The sequence below is a fragment of the Dendronephthya gigantea genome, unplaced genomic scaffold (genome assembly GCF_004324835.1).
Source record: "Dendronephthya gigantea isolate DGI-Jeju-01 unplaced genomic scaffold, DenGig_1.0 000020F, whole genome shotgun sequence".
NCBI lineage: Eukaryota > Metazoa > Cnidaria > Anthozoa > Malacalcyonacea > Nephtheidae > Dendronephthya > Dendronephthya gigantea.
Genome location: NW_021163030.1, coordinates 2,459,466 through 2,483,243, shown reverse-complemented (window position 1 = coordinate 2,483,243; position 23,778 = coordinate 2,459,466). Strand labels below are relative to the sequence as shown.

Here is a 23,778-nt window from a genome sequence, read left to right as displayed (position 1 = left end):
TTTACTGGTAACAAGTAGAATTAAATTAATATTTCATAGTAAACGACTGTACATTAAAATATCATACCTCAGTGAGCTTGGTTCAATTATTGCCTGGATGATAGATAACCTTAAGTGTTGTTGACTTGTTGTTTCGCTACTTGCGTATCTGCGTGTGTCCACGTATAGAATTCCTTTCTCAGCTCATTATGCCAAACAAAATGAATGCTTTGAATGCCTTAACCGCTAAGTAGTAATCACTATGCTTTGCATTAATCATGCATTCAAATTTCAACAGAAGCTTCATTTCAATAGGGGGCACTTTTGTATACACCCGTAAAATATACAACCCTATTTTATTATACACCCTGTATTTATATTTATATTATAATATAACATCATTATATTATATTGTATATATTATATTGTAGTAATTATAATATAGGTCAGTGGCTGGTATCAAGCGACCATCAGTTCACTGGCCACCATCAGGGATGGTAGCTGCATATTTGAGCATACGTATTTGCATATTTACCATCTCAGCCACCTAACTGGATATTATGGATCATGGTCTTGTGCGCATGACGGCATGAGCAAAAATTGTCATTCCAAGATGGCGAACAAAACAAAGCGTTCTCGTCTAGATATAAATAATACTCATGATTTTTTGTTAGATGAAAGGGAAAGAGAGGTAGAATTCAACTTCGTGTCGGTTTTTATCAATTAGAATTTAAATTAAATTTATTTACTTTGCTCTCGTACTTAAATTTTTAATACCAATTTCTTCATTTTCTTGGAGTTTTATACGATTGCTTTATATATTAAATTATTTAAATCGCTGAATCACACTTTTTACATTTTGCTGGAAGGTAAGATACCCAGCAAAGTGCTTTATTGCTGTATACCTCACAACAATGATTAATGAAATATTATAACTGCTCAAATACCAATACATGACAACAGTATTGTGTAGTTAAGTGTGTGAGGTGTGATAAATATACCAGGCCAGGATGCATACTAATACAGATGTTGGTCTACCATAGTAGATATTTTATCTGTTTAGCAGTGAGGAGGCAATATCACACTAGTTGAGAGAGAGGGTCAGCTGAAGTTTGCCTATTTTCCATTCACCAGAATTTCACACTTTTATTAATGACAAATACTTTATTAATGAGAAAATAAACCATACCCTCAAATAACTTGAAGACATAACCGAAAGGTATTGTCTCTGGTTATTTTGGAGTTTGCAAATATTGAAAAAACAGGGGAAAAATTTTGAAACAAAATGGTACCTGCCAGTACTTGAACTTAGACATTCCACATGAGGGACAAACTGCTTGACCACTTGACTTGATGCTTGACTCACATCTGCATCACTGAAAAACCCACTATTTTAACATTGTATATGTATGGAGATTTGCAAAAAGATAGGTTACCATGGGAGCATCCTCCTCTCTTACAGCATGGTTTCTTAGTGCATCTCTAATTTCCATTAGCAGAACTTCAGGCTGATGTATATAGATTATTTCAAGCCTTTGCTATCCCCTGCAAAGAATGCTGATGTTCATTTTGGTGGTTTTAGCCATACTACCTCAAAGATTTAGAGAGAACATCACATTTTGAGCAGTTGAAACAAAGCTGTGACTAAATCACATGGAGTAAAGTCGCATAAAGTAGTAGCATAGCCTCAATGCCCCCATTTTTTCTACACCGCTTTTTATTTTTCCTACAATACTGTTTACACACTCATGTTTTAGGTTTTATCATATTTGACAAAATATTCAAGCACTGTTTTTGCTTGTGATACATCACCTGACACACGATACATCAAATGTGATTTTCCTTGTTGTTCTGAACATTCAGGAAATCAGGAAGGTAACTCAATACAAGGTGTTTTGTTTTACAAAGGAATTCATCTCGCAATAAAGATGTTTATTGCGAGATGTCGCGTCAAAGTTTGTCTTATATAAGTTCGCAAAGCATAGAATATAGGACGTTGGATCCAGACCATGCATTCATTGGCATACTATGTTTATTTTCTTATACGGTTGCAAACTCTTGGTTGTTTCCAAAGAAAAGAGTCTCCCTTACGTTAATCTGTTCTGATCAACACGGATGATACGTACTTATGATGACCAGAATTTTACTACAAAATACCGCAATATAACACTTTTAATTTTCATAATCGTCTTTTTTTAACATGCACACAACCCTTGTCTTCTACGATAGTCTCCAATAGACTCCGATATATTAAATGATTTGAATTATTTATTTTATTTATTGAATTATTCTGAATTTATTCATTTTGCTTAACCGCTAAAGGTAAACCAGCGTGGACATTGAACACGTTAAGAAACGTAAAGACACTGGAAAAACATGTTGCTATAGAGGTTGCTAAATTTATGAAAGAAAATCATATTCATTCCTTCGATCAAAATATTCACATGGAAAACAGTCGTGAAACTATAACATCTCGCTCTCTTCGTCCACAAACGAAAAAGGTGAATGTTATAAATGATTTTAAAAATGGTATAACATATTACCATAACAGAGCCTACATGTAGAATAGACCATCGTGAAAATGCATATAGAGAATATTTGACGTTTTAAACGTTGGACGAAAGAATGGATTGGATCCCGATGGAGGTTAATTTTGTTTGATATTTCATTTTCCCGTAATTTTTTTGGTTGTAGGTCCTTGCCGTCTTTAATCTTGCAGATTCTCAATCGCTATTTGGTGAATGGATTGCATTATACTTAAAGGCTGCTGAGCTGTCACTTGGTACGAAAATATATATTATGACGAATTATTATTTGTAAGCTTTAAATCCTTTAATAAAACTCGGCCGCCGAGTTCTACTTATATTTTCCTATTATAACCTTGTTTAAATTATTAGATCGTGAATGTTGTGATTTCGAGATTATAACTCAGTCTTTCACAAGTCGCTACGAGCTCATGTCTTGTATTACCAAACTGGAGTTCATTAAAAATTATCCCTGTGGTATGTAGCCCCGTAAGTAAGTACAGTACCAAATGTAGTGAGATAAAAGTTGTGTCCTGTTCTTTGAGATAAGTATAGTGCGCTCCATGACTCTCGTAGGTTGTATATTGGTGGTGCATGTATTACCCATTAGTACTTTCGAATGAATTTAATCTGTAGTTTTTTACTTGTTTAGTTGACGTTTTTGCTGTTTTGAGTTGCCATTCAAGCTCACAAGGGCAGGTTCGTGTTTAATTGTCTTTTAATCGTTCAATGACCAAAATATCATTGGTTAGATTTGATGAAAATTAAGTCTAACCATTTTATGCTCTCACTCAAGAATTAACCTACCAGCACCATGTATGCAAGTTTTGTTATTCGTAAAGGTCATGGGGTGTGGCTGAGATTCTTCTCAATTTTTTCAGGTGTTTTCATGTACGCCATCTGTCATGTCAAGATGTTTTAAGTATGAAGAGTTTTGTTCTCTTCATGATTTTATTCAAGTCCTTCAAGACGTTTTAGGCCAGTCATTGTCTGCTGTTCACATTTCGTCGTGTTTCACCCTTAAACTGGATTGTTCACATCAGGTACATAATGTTGTCAGTGCAGCTTTCTAACGATGTCAGTGCTTGAGCATTTCACTTCCTCGTATAGCTACGCTATAGCTTGGACATACCTTTCGTAACTTCAAAGTCTAATATTAATTGACTGGTTTATTTCGACAACGCGATCTGACTTGGAGTTTTTAGTATTTCCTGATTTTAACTTTTGAAGTTCATTGATGTTCTTTCGTTTTTTTTTAAAGTTTGGTCTGAAATTATTGAATTCAAATCTGGTTGTTATGTAACGGGGTATTCGTCGAGGCAGTCACAGTACAATGTGTTTTGACTTCTCTAGGACTGGCCAGTTGATGTTGAATGGTTAAAGGAAAAGCTTCATTGTACGTTATCTGGTAGTAGTAAAGAAGTGTATGAAACTGGTTCTCAAGTAGCAGATCTTTATATATCATTGTCAACATTGATTAATCCACTCAAGTTTAATGAATCTTTGGGTGTTATGCTAAGTAATGTCATTCATGTCGCAAAAATTGAAGAATTTCCTGACTTAGCCCAGGAAATGGGTTTAGAAATCCTATCTCCTGAAGATGTTGGAAGAAAGGCTTTGACCCCAAGCACGGATGAGGAGGTAAAATAAGTCATGGAAACACATACGCTTTATCAAAATTATTCAAATTAATCACAGTAATCAGCCCAAACTATTGTTAGGGTGATCAAATTACGATTAAAGATTATTTTATTGTTTGCTACACAGGTGTCTGCCCCTAGTCAAGTAAACTCGTCAGTACATGTGGTTATTTTAGTTGGGAATGACTCGAATGATGAACAGTCAAAAGAAACGCATCATGCTCTGGCTAATGCTCTAATTGCAAATCTTACAATGAGACAAATGTCTGATATCAAGTGTAAATACAGTTTGCTACCTTTACATCCTACTTGGAAAGAAAATCTTCACTCATTTATTCACTCGGTCTTGGAATTGGAACAGAAGATACTTTTTGTCGCGTTGGGTTCTTGCTGGGTTCATCTTAATTTGTTGCATTTGATACGAAAGGAAATATGTTCACTGAATGGACCTAATTGTTGTTACGGGATTCATTTTCAGAAAATAACATCTATGCAAGCGTATTTTCTAAAAACTCAACTAAATGATATAAACTCGTGTTCCAGAGAGGCTATTTCCCCTTCAAATGAGAAACGTCACATTGTCGCAACTGCTTTAGTTAAAGATGAAAAATCGAATCCAGTCGAAGCATTCCCGGTTTTACTGTATATAATTCATCTTGCTATTGGAGAGAACGGAGAACGAATATCAGGCAAAGGTCTTGTGCCAGGTTGGTGTATATATGTCATGCAGTAGTCAATCCCTTTATTGGTCGACTCTTACGTAAGGGAGTGCCAATGTCGTTTTTTGAGCTAGTATCAAATTATATTCCCTGCCTCTTCTTTCCCCTTTAAGTGGCAATGTTTCCAAGTTGGTCATTTTTGTATGTCGTCACTTCTCGTATTCCTGATTCCTTGACCGGTTGTTTATTGGCAGTGTATTTAGCTGATGTATAAGATTAATCTCTCTAAAAAGCAAACACACTTCCATTTTTTCCAGCTCATCTGAAATACAGACAATATAAAGGCCCTGGAATTTCAGAATGGACACTAGAAGATGTTTATATGGAGACGTGCTATGTCTTGTCGGGTTTATCTCGTAAAGCAGGTTTGTGCTTGCTGTCGATACCGAAGTTAACTGTGTCACATATTAAGGAAATATGTAATGACAAAACAGCCTCATTTAAAAACGATGAGAAACAACAGGTGATACCGGCAAAAGAGGACGGTGTTAGTGATCTCTTACCAAATTCCCAGGAGAATCTCGATATGGTTTCCGACTTTAAAACCTCCTTTTCAAAACCGACAAATTTTGAACAAGAAAAACACGACATTCATACCTTTTTGTCAAAATTCGGATCAGGCAATGATATGGCGGCAAACATTAGCAACGTTGAAACATATAAAAGTGACGCACACGTTGCCACGACTTCGTGTGAAGCATTGTCTGGACATAAAAGTCCTTCACCTAAGAATGTTGAAAATCCCAGTGAAGATAATTGTACGGATCCTTGTTCACCTTCTTCAATAAATGATTGTGAAAGTTCAACGTTTAATCATTGTGATGGTGAAGCACTTCCTGGTACATTACAGAATAAAGTAGATTCAGATGAAGACGAGTATATATGTGTGACAGACGATGAACCGGATGGAGCCTTTTCTGACAGTAAGTGGGACACAAGTAATGATTTACCTTTGATGGCAAATGTTGATGAAGTATTGGTCACGCATTATGTGTTAAATCTGAGTGTCAATTTTAACGCCAAAGTTATGACTGGGGACATCACGTTATTTCTGAAGCCTGCTGCTGAGGTAGTTTTGGAAAGACAATTTCAGTTATGTTTGGATTGTTCATTGGTTGATATTGAATCAGTGGAGGAAATTGATTTGAAGGATGACTTTAGTGTCCGATACTATGGAGCTACTAAGGATTGTAATGAAGGTCCATCATATTCACCTGATGTCTTTCAAGTTGAGAAACATAAGAAAGACCCAGTTGCTCTACCATACACCTTCCTGCCTTATGCTGTACGAAACTGGTGTGTTAGGATTTGGAAACCATACAAGCTAGGTAGAACATGGCCACGTTGTGTGAAAATAAAGTACTCTACAAGACCTGAAGGAAAATCGTTGACCTGGACAACGAATCAAGACAGAAGGTAGTACATATCACATAACCAACATTCTTGTCTTTCTGTACATGCAACGTGTAGAACTCGATCTACAGCAAGTAATACATGCAGTATTCGAAGTTAATTATTCCTATTTCAAATCGTATTTCAAAGCTCTCGCATCTGTTAAGTGTTATTCTCGTTAAAGACATTATAATTCCTTGATTTTAATATAGACCTTGTGTGTTTTCCCCTGGTGCTTATATCAACAATCGTTCCCTAATGCCGTGTCAAGAACCTCCAGTAGCGATGTCCACCTGGCAGGCCGCCATTCATGCCCCTAGAGGATGCACAGTATTGATGAGCGGTAATGAACTGAGGGTGCAGAACTCAGACGATGGAGATTATGGTATGTAGACTGAACATTTAAATAATAATAATTATATACCTAGAGCCCGTTTTTAATTATTATATAGAAAAACTATCTGATCACGTCAATTATACAAGAAAAAAGTGACAAGAAAAATGGATGTTAACCAAATGCCTTTTTTTTCTTCAGTATCATTTTTGTACGAGATGAATATACCATTGCCATGTTCAACGTTAGCTCTTGCTATTGGTTGGTTTGAATGTCGTCAAACAACAACGGTTGCCCTGTCATCCATTATACCGTGTCGTGTCTTTAGTGCAGAAAGTACTATTGATGACGTATCTGAAGAGTTATTACCTCGATGTAAGAAGTATGTTTCCGCTGCTTGTGAACTACTTGGATCCTATCCTTTTACCAGAATGGATTTGGTAATATTACCAAGATGTTTTGCTTGTATGGGATTAATGAGGTCGGTATATATGTTGTGGTTAACATTATCCTTCAATATCAACTTTAATATGAATATACTTTGGTATAGTATTGGAAATAATTGTCATTCATGATCTTTTTTCTTAGTCCAAATATGGCTTTTCTTTCTCAATCTATCTTGGCACGTGATGGAACCATGTGCACGCGTGTTGCTCATGAAATATCACATACATGGTTTGGATTATTAATTGGAGCAAAGGACTGGTCCGAAGAATGGTTGAGTGAAGGTTTTGCAACTTATATGGAAGAAAGAATACTTTGTAAAGTAGAAGGTGTAAGTAGATTAATAATAGTGTGTTTAAGTCTTCTAGCGAGTCAAGACATTCCTAATCTTTATCTTTCAAACTCGAGCTCAATCATAATAGTTTCCCACATATTTTATTTCCTAGGGTGGTGTATGTAATGTCTAAGAAATGACCGTTGTTTTTACGTACAGTATAACTGTTTGATTTACAGTAATTTGTTTTTGATTAGTGGACAGGTGACGAAGAATTGTTTTATGTAGAGTTATGTCAAATTCTAAAACACAGGACATTGCTTGCTGAATTTCAACATGCCGATGAAAACATGCAACGTCTTAGGTACAGAATATTATACAGAATAATATCTTATTATCGCAAAGGAAGGTGCAAAGGATTTTTCTGCAGTAAGTGACAAGTTTTCTTTTCACTTATAGACCAAAGTTGCCGAGTGTCGTCACAGGTTAGCACATTCTTTTTCAACATACGTCAGTAGAACATGTAATTAAAATAAATAAAAAGCATTTTCATTGGCTGAAAACGCACGCAGCGAGCTTGTGAGTGGGTCATTACGATGAGTGAAAAAGAGCCTTTAGAAATATCAGGGAGTCCACGCTTTGTATAATCATAAGCAGCCACGTAGCTGCGTGAAGGCAAAAGATGGAAGAGGTTGTACAAAATCCGAAAATTTAATCTGGCATTGATGACATACATGTTTTGTAAAATATCTATCGTTAAATTGATATATGTTTAGCCGCTGAAGCTGTTCGCCAGAGTATGGAGAAAGAGAAATGCCCTGAAAAGAAAAGTGCAGATGATATTGTTCCTCACACCACCGTCACTAATGGTCAAGTATGTTCAAAGAAATGGACACAAATATATTATCTCAAGGTAGGTTTTACGCCATTATTTGCTGAAATCTGTAGGACGATTGTCTTATATAAGCTTTTGGCTAGGATAAGGATTGTTTCTGCATTGTATACACTTTAGTCTGTGAATACTATAACATTATGACACGTAATTTTGCCGGCCGGGATATTGTAAAAGCTGAAGGCTCGAATCCCTTTTTCACGTGCTTAAAGAAGGCATACACTATATATCCAAAATTTCTTTCCTTCCTCAGGGATATTTTCTACTTCATCACATGTCATCTTTGGTGGGTGTGGCGAACTTTGATAATTTTCTGAAAGAATACGTCTTAAAATATGCTGGACAACTTGTTAATTCAGAGGTATGGCTGTATCAGTGCATGTGGCTATTACAATAAATTCTAAGTATATATACGTAAACCAGTGTAGGTCATGAATAATTTGAATTTGTTATTTTTGTTTGTTTATTGTTTTTAGGAGTTTTTTGATTATTTCGAAAGAAGGTTTACTTCTTTGAGGTACTGTGCATTGTCATGCCAACATAAACAGTTTTACTAAATTTTCATGATATGTCCTAAATTAGGAAAGTGGTGATCTTTAATAGTAACACATTTATTTTAGGGAAGAGAATATAAAAGATCAGTTAATCAAAGAATGGTTAGACCGGCATGGCTTACCGAAGGTTAGTGAAGTTTTATTGTCTCCCAATAACCATCAATCGTTATGAACAATTAAATGTAGTTGTCACTTAAAAGGTTGTCATCTTTTTAAGCATGTCCCAAAGAAAATTGGCAGTCCTGGTAATTATCTTATTAACGAAGTAGAAAGTGAGGTAATCTGGTTTGCAATTCATATTTTAGCCAATCAGCGTTCAGAAGGGTTGTCGAAAGGTTTTGTAAAATACTGGAAGGGCGATGTTAGCTCACGTGTTTATATAGAATACAGCGTGCATATCAGGATTCCTCGTATATTTATTAGTTCTCCTTCTGGAAGAAAACAGATGCTGCTAATAAGAGAAGAAAAACACAGCATATCAGAACTAAAAAGCCTATAAAAGATCATCCTAAAGTGGTTTGTAATATGTTCGTTGAATGATTTTTGAAGTTTCCAAACAGTTATAATAAAACCAGAAAGGTTTGCTGTGTACAGGGCTTGGAACTGGCGATGTAGTTTATTTGTAACATAGAGGTCAGTAACATTTGGTCAGCAATCAATATCAAACGGTTAGCACCGTCACACGATGCAATTTTTTATTAGGGCTAGGGCTTTATATGCATATACATGATTATACTATTGTCTACTATACAAGTTGTTTATTTGTTTCTAATCTAGTTTTTCTTCTTAGAACGGCCAGACTCAATTGGTTGTTTTGCTGGAGAGATTGCTAGAACGTGATGCCATGGCAATTGCTACTCTTACCCAACTGGATAACTGCTATCATTTTGCTGATAAAAATGCTGAGGTTAGTTTTTCTCTCTGTACATGCATGCATTGTCCAGAAAAGATGCCCTTTTACGATCGGTTTAGCAAAGGAAAGAACAATGCGTATTGGTGGTCAATGAACTTTACTCAATGACAGCATAAGCATTCCTACACGAGATAAATGCAAGTTATAATGCATGTACTTCAGTACTAAAAAAATCAATATTCCAAGACAAAGGGGAACATCGTTATGATGGCGAAACTTTAGTAAAGTATGCCTCTTTCTTCTCTGCAATAATCATGCTGTGGTGCTTCCTAGGTTCGACATCGATGGTGTGAACTGGTTGTTAAACACAGGTATATGGCCCTTCAACAATATTCAGCCGGTTTAGCAATTTTACCGAGAGATATTACTAATTATAGTTATTATAATATTTCACATAGTTATTACCCTGGTTATCCTCAAGTTAAAAAATTTCTGATTGAAGATCAAGTAAGTACTTAAGAATGAGAAAACTCACTCATAAAGCATATATATACGGAATCCTGCTAATATCACTTGGAGCATTATTTTCAAAAACTGAATACGATTACCGAAAACTAAGGCCTATGGCAGCATAGCTCACAATAGGCAAGCCTGACCTCAGACATATACATTTCTTATCAACATATCTGCGACATAAAATGTGGTATAATAAGCTGTTAGAAATTAGGTCACCCCCTTATGCATATATATAAAATATCTGACGTTTTCTTAGGGAATGGGGATTTACCTCTTTGGTGAACTACTTATATCACAGCAACCGAAACAGAAACAGTTGGTTTTGGATGTTCTCTCTATCATTGATGGCGAGATGGATCAATGCACGTTGAAGACGGTTCAAGATATGTTGGAAGGAAGAGACTGACGAACATACGTCTCGTCTTCCATTAAACAAAGTCATTAGATTATTTATTAAATATTTTTATTTGATTCGAATGCAATTCTGTTGAAATTTCCTTCCATAGACGTTTTTATATGCACTTAGTAAATTTTTCTATTCCGCTTTTGGTATTACTGATATTCAAGACGCAGATTATTTTTGTCCTTGCATGTGTAAAAGCACGTGATGTTTCCCCCAACCATATGGTGAAAGTAACAACGTATATATCCTATAACTCTATAGCTATGCTAAATTTTCAAGAATTCGTAGCCAAAATTTAAAAATAGCGAGATATCGATGTTAAAAAAAGTAAGCCGGTTACGGTAATGTTTACCCACCTCGCTAGGTGCATGGTTAACTTTTTTCCACATGTCGACATTACGCTGTTTTTCCAGTTGCCCTCTGCGTTGTCCGTGCGCACGGCAACCATGGTTGCACTAAACAGTGGCGTGGCAAGCCTGACGGTTTTCAGGCAAACTATATGTAAACTATAAGTTATTACATTATTTATTCCTCTAGAGATAAATACGCTCAGTGAAATACCCTTGTTGATGTAATATAGAATGCACTCCAAAAGGAAGATGATCTTCGCTGAATTGATGTCACATATGATATTTATATATTTGTTGGATTGAAAAGTAATAAATTGTTAAAATAAATTACAGCTAGTCTCGTGTCATTGTCTATGGTAACTAATCCTGAAAGTAGAGCACCCCCTTAATATACTCCCCACTGGTAACGTCACTCGAACATGCATGCATGCGTAAGAAAATATTAATAGTTTTAGGATGGTATTAGATAGTCAATGGTTTGTTATTCGACATTCAAAAATGACTCGAGTAAAATTTAAGGAAATTTTAATTTAAGCTACGAAATTAGGTTTAACGTCAATAAAAATGCAAAACAGTTGCATTGTAACCAGTGGTATAGAAATGAGATAATAAATGGTCGAGTATTTAAGGCGAGAATACATTAAAAAAAAACAAATCGGTGTTGGCTTTCTATCATATCTCATGGTATATAGCGGTGACGGTCATGGTCTCGCAGTTATGAGTTAGATTTTATGACCACCAGGGCAACTTGCACCTACAACTTAGTAGAATTGTTTTTACTTCTCCTCTTTTGGATATAAGCTGTGCTTCGTTGTTCTTCGAAGTTGGTGATTTGCCAATGAGATGATCGGTTAAAACAAAACTTTTTTAGATTTTAGGCTTCTTACGCGCTTGTAAGAAATATTTCGATACAGGATGCACAGTTTTAAAGAGCGAAATGACATGCTTCAGTATGTTCACTTTTTTTTAAGTTAAAGTAAGATTACATCGTTCTAATGCATATATGGAGATTTACAAATGCTCTAAAGTTTGCAGCAGGTTTGTCCTTGCCGATTCTGAAAATTTTACTGTACAGTTTGGTCTGAAAAAGAGTGACGACACATAGTTAAAATTTGCCCCATGATGCAGATGTGAAGGAAAGTGCTTTTCATATTACGTGAAGCAGAATCGAAGCGAATTTCGTATCGTCAATTTTAGGTAAAACTGTTTTATTTAGTGGATTATCGTTTCATTGAAATCTGGCATACTTACTTCGATAAGAAAGCGGTAAAGAAGAAAGCAAGATCCTTAGGAAAATACTCCTGTCTGGCAGCTTGATTCAGTGCTTGCAACGCTCCTGTTATATCATTACTTGCTGGCTCTAACTTATCTTCACTCTGTATAAACAGAAAATTAGAAAAGTTTACTTTTTGCTGGTCATAACGAAAAAACGCAGTTCTTATTTTCAATTTCTTACGCAATAATAGATTAATGCATAATCTATAATAATATTCACATTCGTTTTCAAAAAACCCTCACTTTTGATAACGAGTTGCTGAAATCCAACCATGCAACTGTGCTCTTAGAGATCACTTTGATAACCAAGCAAAGTAACAAACCTTTAGCAGACCCATGTGGATCAGTAAGCTGTTAATCACAGTTTCAGGTTTACCAGATTTGAGAAATGCTTCTTGGAGAATGACATCTGTAAATATGAATATAATACAAAGGGTCTTTATTGGAAAAATACACACTGTTGAAAGCTATAGGTTTTGAGAACAAATATTTACGCCATTCGCCATCTTCGATATACGTATATTGTTTGACGATGATATCGTTTGATATTTCCTCTTACAAATGCTATAGGCCAGATTTAATCCGGCCATCTTAAATTTAATTTATTTTAATGTTGATTTGAATCCATCATATAATAAACATATTTCACAACAGATGCATGTACATACAGTCACTGAGACAGACACACTGATCTACCTGTGCATGGGATGAAATCATCTGAATTATGAAGAACACATGACGCCTGGAAAATGAAAAACATTTTGTTTAGAGCTAATTGCGCGTAAAAATTGATATTGTTGCCGGTTGATGAAAATATGCAGAACTCAATGAGGCGGTTGCTATCAGGTTGCTTTTTCGACAAATGAAAGCAACTTGACAACAACAACATTCGTGAGGTGCAGCACAATACTCCAATAGTGTTCATGCAGTCCAGTTTTCATCAACCCGTAGTTCTAAAGGCCAAACCTAAGACAAATATTGTCAATTCCCATATTTTTTTCTTTTCCTTTCATGAAAAACGGAGAAAATAGTTAAAACAAAATACCTGAACAAATAACTTGCAAATAACACTTGTATCAGCGATTTTAGTCTGGAAGATAAAAATTTCATTCCCATCACGTGAATTGGAAAAAAATAAAAACAAAATGAACTAAAATAATGCAAAATTTACCTGCAAAGCTTCTTTTATAAGTTCGATTCTGTCAAATTCCGGCAATTTTTTAAAATTTTCTAGCGATGGATGCCCCAAAAATTCTTTAGCAGTTTTGAGATGATTGTCCTACAAAAACATTTCTTTACTAGGTAGAAAAATTAAAACCATGATCCTTAGATAAACAAATATAATCTCAATCAAGCTAGAACACCGCTTTGCTCTTTTAAATTTATACACGAGCAATAAACCTCTCTCTCATAATGACGTCAAATGCGGAAAGCCTGATAACCATTCTCAATGCTGACAATACACAAATTTCATTGGTTCGTTAGCTTTGTATAGCCATTCAGAATTTGTGTGACATCAGGCTTTTCACGTTTGACGTCATTATGAGAAGGGTCCATTGTTCTTCAACCAAATAATTAACTCAAAGAATATAGACTACCTGTTTCTTCCTATCCCATTTCAAGATATCGTTACTCGCATCAAAAGTCAAATTAAAACAATAATTTATTGTGTTTTAAAGGTTCATATATATTGTAGTCTGAACAATTGTTTCAGGCTACATGAGAAAAAGGCACATATATTTGTACGGTACGGACAATTTTGATTGAAGTATTGTATAATTTTATTAACCATAAATAGATCCGTTATAAAAAATGTTAAAATAATACGGAATAAAAAATTCTAAAAGCATCATGTAGATGCATGTATTGGGGCCAAAAGCCGATATATTAAATAATTAATAATTATGGCGAGCGTCTAGCAGACTAACTCGGAGTGTCGTATACAACCGAGGTAAATTGCTAACTTCATTCAAGTCTGCAATTGAATGTTTGAGATATTTTCTTTGCGCATCAGTACACAATGAATCCACCTAATACCCTGAATACACCTGATAGTATCTTCATATTTTCATCAAACCTTATCTAATTCTTTATCATCAACTTCCTTCCTCGACATCTCCTGATTTTTCAACTTCATCGCTATCATCTTCGGATTCATCATCATCCTCTTCATCCTCTTCATCTTCTCTTTCATCCTCTTCATCCTCTTCATCCTCTTCACCTTCATCATCGCTCATGGAAGCAAGAACATTTTCGTGTTTAAGCTCATTTAACTTCCATTTTATTTCCTCAATACCGTCTTCGCCAAGACAGTTCCCTGGAAAGCATTTTAATAACGTTTAAGTAATTTTACAAAAATAGGAGTACAAGAATTCTTTATTTTCCAAACATCCTGTACAGCATTCATGTTTGTGACATTGCGCATGGACTGCCATGAACAGTAGGATTTATCTGCATGGTGCGCATAAGAAATTATGAATGACATACAATTAGATAATATAGGTCAGTGCATACAATCACATACAACACAACGTTGACTGCATAATTTTGAAAATTTTGAAATCATACTGCACGCGCGCGATAAGTCATATACATTATTGGTCGTACACACTGAGCTATGTAATAATTATATAGCTCAGTGGTCGTACATCAATTCTCGTGTAGATCACGTTACACAAAGTAGAAAATAGATACAAAGCATGAACACAACAAAGTATGCCTTAATATGTGAACGCCATCAGGCTCATAGCCTATTTTAACACTGCAACAGTGCAACGTAAGATAGTCCTTTACTAGTAGGATTTTAATTTTTACCATTTAGATCTAATTTCTCAAGGTGAAGTTTGTTTTCCATGGATTCCACAACTCGCATGGCTGCTTCTTTGTTGATCTCGCCAAATGCCAAAACAAGTTCCTGAAATAAAGAGTCAGTCTTCATGACGTATCAACGCTAGACAATTTTTCAGATTGATCCCATGCAGGGGGTTATAAAACTTTTATGTTTTATAGTTAAACCGTAGGTGCCTGTAAAACCGTAAAATACGACTGGCCCCTGCATGGTGGCTGGAGGAACTCAGGATATAGATTTGGCATATACTTGTTAATGACATACTGTATCTAATACGATATACCGTAGCCCTTATAAATTTCCACTCAAAAAAAAACATGAAATGCCGTCCATCAATACGTGCACCATTTAGAGGAATTATAACCATCATGGTGATTGTAAGTAGCAGTTTTTTAAATATGCTCAACTCAAAATTTGTTCTTTCTATATGGGCTTTCTATGCCTATACTTCTATGCCTATGGGCTTTGTATGCCTATGCCTAGGGCCGACTGTTTGACGAAAGTTTAAACCAAAGTTTAAATAACTATAATTATATACTCTCATACATCTTCTGAACTACTGTACATACATCTTATGCTTTAAATGTCTACTTCCATTGAAACTTAAACCATTTACATCGAAATATTTCACCTCATTTGTTCAATAAATTATTTTGTTTCCTATGTTGAACGTATCCATCGTTTTTAAAGCTAAACGCCTTTGGAACACTCGGTCCCTGGTTTTTTTGATCATTGGAATGACTTTGGTTTGGTAAAAGGTATTTTATTTGACAAATGCATCATTACCTTTAATTTAGGGACACTGTTTTCTAAAGCCTCTGCAATTGCTATTGCACCCTTTGACTTCACTAAACAATCGCCGAAGTTGATAACTTCTAAATCTGGAAGACTTGGAAGAATCTAAAGAGACAATGTCTTTTACATGAAACAGTCAAATGACGTTTTAAATATGAAGTATTTTAACACTTAAAACATTACATCTTACCTTTGACATTGCAATTGCAGCTTTTGAAGTAAAGGTATTATCGTTAAGATTCACGACCTAAAACGCAGGGTTGAAAATTCGTATTTATTTAACGTGGATACATATCGGCTCGACTTCCTATCGATTTAAATGCTAGAAAAATTAGAAACCGTTCCACCTACTGGAGTGTGACGAATTCAAACAACGCAGGTTACGGAAATCTCATCGTTACGCAAATTAACACAAAAATAAACGAGAACCAAACTTCCGGGGTGACACATTTATCTACTATATGTTCATCAGTTGCATGACAGTAATCAGTATAAACATATCAACAATGAATATTTGCATACAACTACACACCTTTAAGCCTTGGTTGCTCTTAAAAGACCCAGCTAAAGCAGCCACACCAGCGTGGTTAATACCATTTTGCGGCATGGATATTTCTTCAAGGCTTCCTATTACCTACAAGAGCGTTAACAGCGCCAGTCTGGGGATGAGATCACCTAGTTTTCACTTGGTAACATTCAAGGACTCTTTACATATCAGTTCTCAGGCTTGCAATATGGTGGTGTTTAACATGATAGTGTTTTATTTATTCATCTACCTTGAAGGCTTTTGCTAGAGCAGTAGCTCCTTCATTTTCCAACCTGTTCCTTCCAGCAACAAACACTTTTAATTTTAGAGGACGATGATTGTCAACACTAGCTTTGTGGCATTCTAACAAGGCATCTGATAATATCTACACAAAAGAAATATTTCTGAACATTTGTAACACCCCTCAATTAAGTGGTCTAGCTACAGCTCTGATTGCCCCACAGACACTTCCTGGATTTATTTGATTTTTCTGTACAATACTATCCTGAACACACAGACAATACGTATTAATTGATAAACTAAATTATATAAATTAGACAAACCTGACCACCGCCTATTCCAAGACCATTATTGTTAAATTTTAAAACTTCCAATGAGAAACAAGATGGACTGGTCAAAAGTTTTTTGACAGATCTCACACCATCTGGACCAAACGCATTATCACATAAATCTAATTCAGTCAAATGTGCACCAGCTGCTATGACACCATCACCTAAACTTTCCTAAGATAAAATATCAAAGAATGGTATATTAGAAAAGCATGTTCTAATACATACATGTAATATATGTTACATCAAATCCATTCCAAGGTGCCAAGGGTGAATTACAAGGACTTGTAAGCAATCACATTATCCAGACTAGAACTCAAACTATACAAGTCCAAACAGCTAGTATGTTATGCTTTGTATAAAAATAACACATTTGTTTTTCTTACAATGGTATTGATGATGTTGAGAAATAGAAAAAGTGGGTAGATTATCCTATTTGAACACACTATGTAATAGTATACCTGCTTGTCACTAATTGTAAATTAAGCAATGTAGAATAACTTACCAATGCTATAGGTATTTCTGATCTCAAACGACCAGTAAACATATCATTCCAGAGAGCTCTCTGTAGAAGAATATGCATCATCACTATAATATTTCACTATAATATTTCACCTATTGTGAATTCCAACAGGATAACAAATGGCATTCTCAAATCTCTTGATTAAGGATCCACATAGAATATGACAATGAAACTAGTCCATGCTTTTCCAACATGGAACCAGTTAATAAAGGTTTGATTATATAATAGCATCATATATTATTAGAGAGGTTAAGATACCCCATTTTTGGTATATGGGTACAGGTAGCCATATTTTGTCCATTGGAATTTCTTGTTGTTTGCACATTTCAAGACATAAATAATGCTTACCTCGATCAAGAGGTTAAAGTCGACTAGAAAGGAATTGTCAAGTTAATCTTCGAAAAAAATGAGAAACACTGATGGAAATTCATTGAAAAAAATAAGGCTACCCGTACCTGTACACCGGAACCGGGGTATCTTAACCTCTCTACTAATCATCAGTATTCATATCAGTGAAAATATCTACCTGAAACTCTTGTCGTTTTGACAGAGCACTACCAATGGCCTTGGCAGCCTCAATACCCAAAGTATGTCCTTCAAGAGTAAAAGCTTGAACATCTTTACTTTCCTCAATTGCTTTTATAACTTCAATAACTACAAACAAACATTTATAATTAACTTTGCACTATTTCCAATCCATTACTACCTTCTACAGTAGGTCACATATGCATGACTGACAGCTCAAAAATGGCCAGCTCTAAATTAGCTGCATGAATCAGAAATTCTTATATGCGAGAACTCTAACCATGAGCAACTCTGATCATTCTAAGTCCATCAGACCTTACGTTTGCTTCATGATTTCCCCTCAAAATTAGTTCCTTATCCGTGCTCTGAACCAGTGAATGGCCAACAGATTAGTTGAATGGCCAACAGAGTAACGGCAGATTAGTTTTGACAATAATAAAATTAGTTTGACAAGGTTTCTCATATTTATATCAATGTGACCAGCAAAATATTGAAGGTACCTACCATCCTCAGCAGTGTTTAACTTCCGTCCCTTGTCAGGCAATCTGACAATATTGATCTGTTTAACTGATGTTTTCTCTAACAAACCAGTCACATCGTCAACCTCATTTCCCAATGCCATTTTTAAGAGAGTATATAGTTATAGTTTTTACTGTAAAGTTCAACACACATGCATCATAGTACTGCAAAATGCAAATTTCTAAAATTCAAAGATCTCCCACGTGAGAAAAGCTCTGTAGAACTGTAGACGAGTGAGAAGACATTTGAAAATAAATCAAAGTAAATGACTGTGCAATATGAAGTACTTAACTACTGTGCGCTAAACATCTGCTGATCGACGTTACAAACTGCGCATGGCCCACTGAGCTCTATACATACAGTCACAGAATATGCCATGCTTGCAGTGCCGTTTAATCAATCAATCAATCAATCAATCAATCAATCAATCGTTTAGCTTCAAAGTACATTCGTTTAGTTTTGATCGAGCACACAGAATATGCGTGCAATGTCGTTCAACTTTGATCAATTGGTGATTATTAAAAAAAATTAAAATTTTATTACATAAACGTATAGTAAGTAGACGATTCTTCAACATCTGATCCTGCGCCGATTCTTCAACATCTGATCCTGCGATGATCCCTCATCATTTAATTCAAAGTTTATTCAACTATATTCCGGTTTCGCCCACCGTACAAACGTGTTATTTAAAGATACAAAATACACATATATTAAAATTATTAATAGAGCAATACCAGTATTCACCTTCCCAATCTTTCGGCGCCGTAGTTCGTTTTAAAATGAATAAGCGAAAAAAACAAGTAAACAGCTCAATGAAAACATACCCAAGATATAGCATCTGTACTGTAATCTTCTGTTCTGGCTATTCAACATGGCGATGAATTAATTTGGAAAGCCAAAGTTCAAGCCAAAATCGATTCTTTCAGCCTACCATGTTTATGTACCTGAGCAAAGATTCTTCCAACTTTTCCCAATACTTCTTCGGGCAATCCTTTCTTTTTAAAAAACTACGAAGTGTGACTTTCGTCTCAAATTCAAGCACCTCTTATTACCTGGAAAACATTCCAACGGACAATGCATTTTATACATCGACGACGTACATGCAGTTAATAGTCTGTTTTAAATGTCGTGCCTCTCATGTGCCGAACAACATACACATAAACAACAATAGATAATGAGGTATCCATATTGATTACCTTTGAAATGGATTTGAGGTGTTGAAACGAGTAAATTACATGATTCCCCCTATATTAACTATGTTCTGTCACAGTTATGGAGTAAACGGCAAGACCACTCAGCAGGGCCGAAGTTAGAACGATACGATAATTGGGGAGGGAGTGGTTTTTCATATATTTAGTTCCCTAAGTGCAATAGCTTACAAAAGGAATCTTTGGGGCAGAACTGGATATATTTATGACACAGTAATAACCTCCCCCCTTAATTATCGTTCTAGTTATTCAGGTAAGAGTTTTTTTGTCTCACGCTTGACAGTACAATATTTGCCGCCAGTCGAATGCATTTTCCAGCAAATCAGAACATAGTTTCTGGCTAACGCGTACGGCAGCCAGTAACTGATTCAATATACAGCACCGGGTGGCATAGTGAAGTGGCCCTATACTGTTCTCTACCTATACTGTGATCTTGGTATAGTCGTGTTACTCTTGTAGTCGTCCTACAATAGCATGTAATTCTTTTGTTTCGAAATTGGAAGACTCAAAATCATCTTACACTTTGTTAAATCTCGGGTAACTGGGCTCATGTAAACAGCTGCTAATTGATAATGAAAATAATACTTAAAAATTAAAATTATCCTTCTCTTTTATTTACACGAATGAGGAATGTTGATTTATCAACATTAAAGTAAATATAATTATAACCTCTGTGAACATGCAATTTAACATTATTTGCCTTCGATTATTCCTTTTTAATTGGAGATTAATTTTTGTCAACATTTCTATACAAAAAAAAAGCTTTTAGTTGAAGGTAGAGAATATTAGATAGTTGCCGGAAAGGTTTATATAATGAGACGATATTTGAAGCATTTGGCACGCTGCTTTTCTATGAAATGTATTTTTTGGATCGCATGGATCCTGTCTTCATCAGTGATTTATTTTAAATGGCCTGACCGACCAACGCACCTGCCAATCTGTCAATATAGATAGATCGAAAACTAATCTCTGAAAACTGATCTGAAATCTACACTGAAAAACTGATCGCTTGGAAAATGTATTTGCATGTGGGACGCTGATTTAAGCAGTGTCGTTATACGTGGTTATATTATGCGCAAGGCCTGATTCTCAATAAGGGACTGGATAATTTTGTACGTTTTGGGACCGACTTGTATGTGATTGGAAAAGGCGTGTATTTTTGAGTGTTAGCTTGTAGCGCCAAAAATTTTGAAGTAGAATATAATTGCAATTAGTTTCTCACAAACCAAATTAATTATTTTGGCACATTTTGGGCTCTTTTTAATTTAGAAAAACACATTCGCATTTTATAAGTGTGTACAAGGACACGCTATTTTAATGCCTGGAGAAAGTGTTTTTTCTATTCGACAATGAATATCAATTAAAACATCAATAAATTGAGTAAACGTAATTTATCTTATATACATTTACAGATGCAATGCGACGAACATAATGTCTCAAGAATTTCAGTAAAGGCTTATTTCCACTGTCGCGTTTTTTGCACGCACGTATACGCACGTAAAAGTTTAAAATCATTTAAATGATACTTATGAAATCAGCGATTGAATAGATGCATAGGGTTGGATACTCTTAATGATTTGGTGTTTTTTTATCTAGGATAAAATTAATCATACATACAACAGCTTAGAAGGTTTTAAGCTTTTACGTGCGTGTACGTGCGTGCAAAAACGCGACAATGGAAAGCATGCAGCCCTAAATCTCAAAATACATTTACATACGTTGTACGTAACATAACTAAAGACACCATACAATATAACCAAGGATGGCTTCGATTACCTTCTCAAATCTCAATTGAATCATATATAGAATAAACATAATTTATCTTATATACACTTCAACTCCTAGTGTTCAGATTAAAATATTATTGATATTTAAACAACTGTTAGATGAGACAAAATCATTTTCTTGTATACTCTTTATAAAATTGTTACCATGCATTGACCACACGATCATATAGCCATTTGCATCCTCTGCGTGCACACGGCCCTTGGAAAGAGGTGACCATTGCTCAAAAACAAGTCTTAAAGATTTTAAGGTACGAAAATTTAGAATTCAGTTTATTCATCAAATTGTCCGCCTTTTACACATGGATATATTATACTATGGTCAGCGTTAGACGAATATTTAAAAAGAGCTTGTAGCTGGTTATACCATGCATCAGAAACCAGAGGCGGGATTCGGGTCTTATCGGTTGTTTTACCCGACAAGTAAACCGTGAAGTAATGGCACCTTTTCGCGCTTTTAACCGACCAAAAAGATTTTCAGTAGAACAATAGCGAAGGAATTCGGGAGAAGTAAAATTTAAAAAACTTTAAGATCTCCATATTGGCCTGAGTGAAGATCATTTTCAATTAAAAACCAATTAAATCATGAGTGAGGCAGGTTATACCAATTTCCCCTATGCTCTCGCCTAGCACTGTTACGCTTAGAAAGACAGTGGGTGATAGGGGATCTTTCATAATTTTCATGCTGCACGCGTATTTGAATTTTTAGTACTTTATTCTGTAGAATGAATTTAATCAGCGGATATTTCATGCTGTTTCTTCTGGCGTTCGTCCTCACAGAGCGTAAGTATAATCACGAGCAACACTATATGGTTTATATAAAGTCCAACGTTATAATTATTTTTTATTTTTTAAGCAACATTTTCAGCATCTGTTCACACGATCCAATTTTGTCGGATCCAATTTTGTCGCATCCAATTCACTTTTGAAAGTGAAAATGATATAATTTAATCAGGGTGGCACATTTTATATTCTGCGTTCCGTTGTGAATCACAATATCACATAATAATTTGAGTCAATTAATACAATATTTTTAGTTGTTTCATGCGAGGATGATTACCATACAATTCTCGGGAAAGCCATTTACATTCCAGAAGAAGATCTCCTAGGTTCCATTCCAAATGGATTGACCTTTTTTAGGGATATTGAAGAGCATTGCCAACGAAAGCTCAAAATAGCGACGACAGCTAAAGATCAGACGTATTATAGAAATACCGAAGATTTTTACAAAAGCATTGCGACTGAGACAAATCTTAAAGCTGGTTACGAAGGCCCCTTCTCGTTGGGACTTACGCTTGATATTACTTCTAAATCGATCAGCGGTACATCACGTGAAGTCAGTGGAACATCAATTAACCTTGCAACTAAAGCTTTTGTCCAACAATTCTCACCCAATTGCCTGTATACAGCCTCCCTTGGATCTTCTGTGGTGCGAGACTTTGCAGCTTTACCTACACAAATTAAAAATCCCTGGCACAAGTCTTCTTGGCGCGAGTATCATCATTTCTTAGAAAGACATGGCTCTCATGTCATCACTTCTGTCACATTCGGCTCCAGTATTGACCAGTATGCATTCGCTGAAACAAAGTCCTCCTTTTCATCGAAACAATTTACCGTGAAAGCGTGTGCCTCCCTTGGTGCAGGTGTTGGCCCTGGTAAATTGTCTCTGTCAGCATGCTCTGGTGTCACCAAAGCAGTAAAAAAATTGTCCAATTCCCAAATGAGTACATCAGTGGTAGTGCGTGGTGGGTCAGTCAACTTACGAAACAGACTTCTATATGACCGTTCTAGTGATCTTATCATCCAATTTCTAACCGAAGGTCATACTCACCCAACCCCTATAGCCTATACTCTCACGCCAATCTGGGAAATTCTGCGTCGTCACCATACGCTGACTTCGGAGAACAAGAATACCTACGTTCAAGCAGTTAACCTTGAGTATTACTTCGATGGTTACTTGAACTTTGGTTGTCCATATCAACCAAGCAAGCGCCCTGGCACACCACCAATACAGAAGTTCGACTACGCCTCCCACTCAACATCCTCTAACCCAGTCTTCCAATGTTCTCTCGCATCCCAAGGTTGCCATCACGACAATGATTGTCGCTATCAAATTGGCGTAAAATGTGAGTGCAGAGGTTCATCTTGCATCCGTCACGGGCAGACCAAATTACCCAATGGCAAGAGCCGAGCAACAGCCTCGCCACATTACCAAAGGAGATGGTCTTGGAACGGATGCGACTGGAAATTGTGGGGATCACGATGTGCCTGCCGCCATCCTAATCCAACACGACGTATTATTTTTTGATTGCGAACTAAGGACTTGGTCGT

The 23,778-nt window shown here is 35.8% G+C and overlaps 3 protein-coding genes across 4 annotated transcripts; 2 read left to right on the top strand and 1 right to left on the bottom strand.

The window, feature by feature from the left end:
* The first annotated feature begins 781 nt into the window (after positions 1-781).
* On the top strand, positions 782-11,145 carry LOC114521309. Of its 2 annotated transcripts, XM_028541699.1 has the most exons (23): positions 782-2,480; positions 2,674-2,761; positions 2,877-2,981; positions 3,157-3,203; positions 3,386-3,547; positions 3,858-4,145; positions 4,272-4,851; positions 5,121-6,279; positions 6,468-6,640; positions 6,791-7,070; positions 7,178-7,364; positions 7,565-7,671; positions 7,767-7,792; positions 8,084-8,220; positions 8,453-8,560; positions 8,676-8,716; positions 8,820-8,880; positions 8,971-9,030; positions 9,177-9,269; positions 9,544-9,660; positions 9,940-9,977; positions 10,065-10,113; positions 10,379-11,145. In XM_028541699.1, the coding sequence occupies exons 1-23, from the start codon at positions 2,382-2,384 to the stop codon at positions 10,526-10,528; spliced, it is 4,155 nt and encodes a 1,384-aa protein (XP_028397500.1). In that variant the 5' UTR covers positions 782-2,381; the 3' UTR covers positions 10,529-11,145. The 2 variants fall into 2 exon arrangements, with proteins under 2 accessions (XP_028397500.1, XP_028397501.1); XM_028541700.1 differs by lacking the exons at positions 782-2,480; positions 2,674-2,761 and having other exon boundaries at positions 2,913-2,993; positions 10,379-11,144.
* A 1-nt stretch (position 11,146) lies between these two features.
* On the bottom strand, positions 11,147-18,720 carry LOC114521549 (ran GTPase-activating protein 1-like). The gene is made up of 17 exons (XM_028542014.1): positions 18,441-18,720; positions 17,938-18,065; positions 17,394-17,453; positions 16,883-17,062; positions 16,570-16,704; positions 16,326-16,427; positions 15,984-16,040; positions 15,785-15,898; positions 14,965-15,064; positions 14,252-14,467; positions 13,539-13,603; positions 13,322-13,429; positions 13,196-13,240; positions 12,847-12,892; positions 12,474-12,559; positions 12,127-12,251; positions 11,147-11,956 (listed from the first exon to the last, which is right to left on the bottom strand). The coding sequence occupies exons 1-17, from the start codon at positions 18,556-18,558 to the stop codon at positions 11,887-11,889; spliced, it is 1,755 nt and encodes a 584-aa protein (XP_028397815.1). The 5' UTR covers positions 18,559-18,720; the 3' UTR covers positions 11,147-11,886.
* A 2,893-nt stretch (positions 18,721-21,613) lies between these two features.
* On the top strand, positions 21,614-23,755 carry LOC114521548 (DELTA-alicitoxin-Pse2a-like). Its single transcript, XM_028542013.1, has 3 exons — positions 21,614-21,698; positions 22,172-22,230; positions 22,485-23,755. The coding sequence occupies exons 2-3, from the start codon at positions 22,173-22,175 to the stop codon at positions 23,753-23,755; spliced, it is 1,329 nt and encodes a 442-aa protein (XP_028397814.1). The 5' UTR covers positions 21,614-21,698; position 22,172.
* The last annotated feature ends 23 nt before the right edge of the window (positions 23,756-23,778 follow it).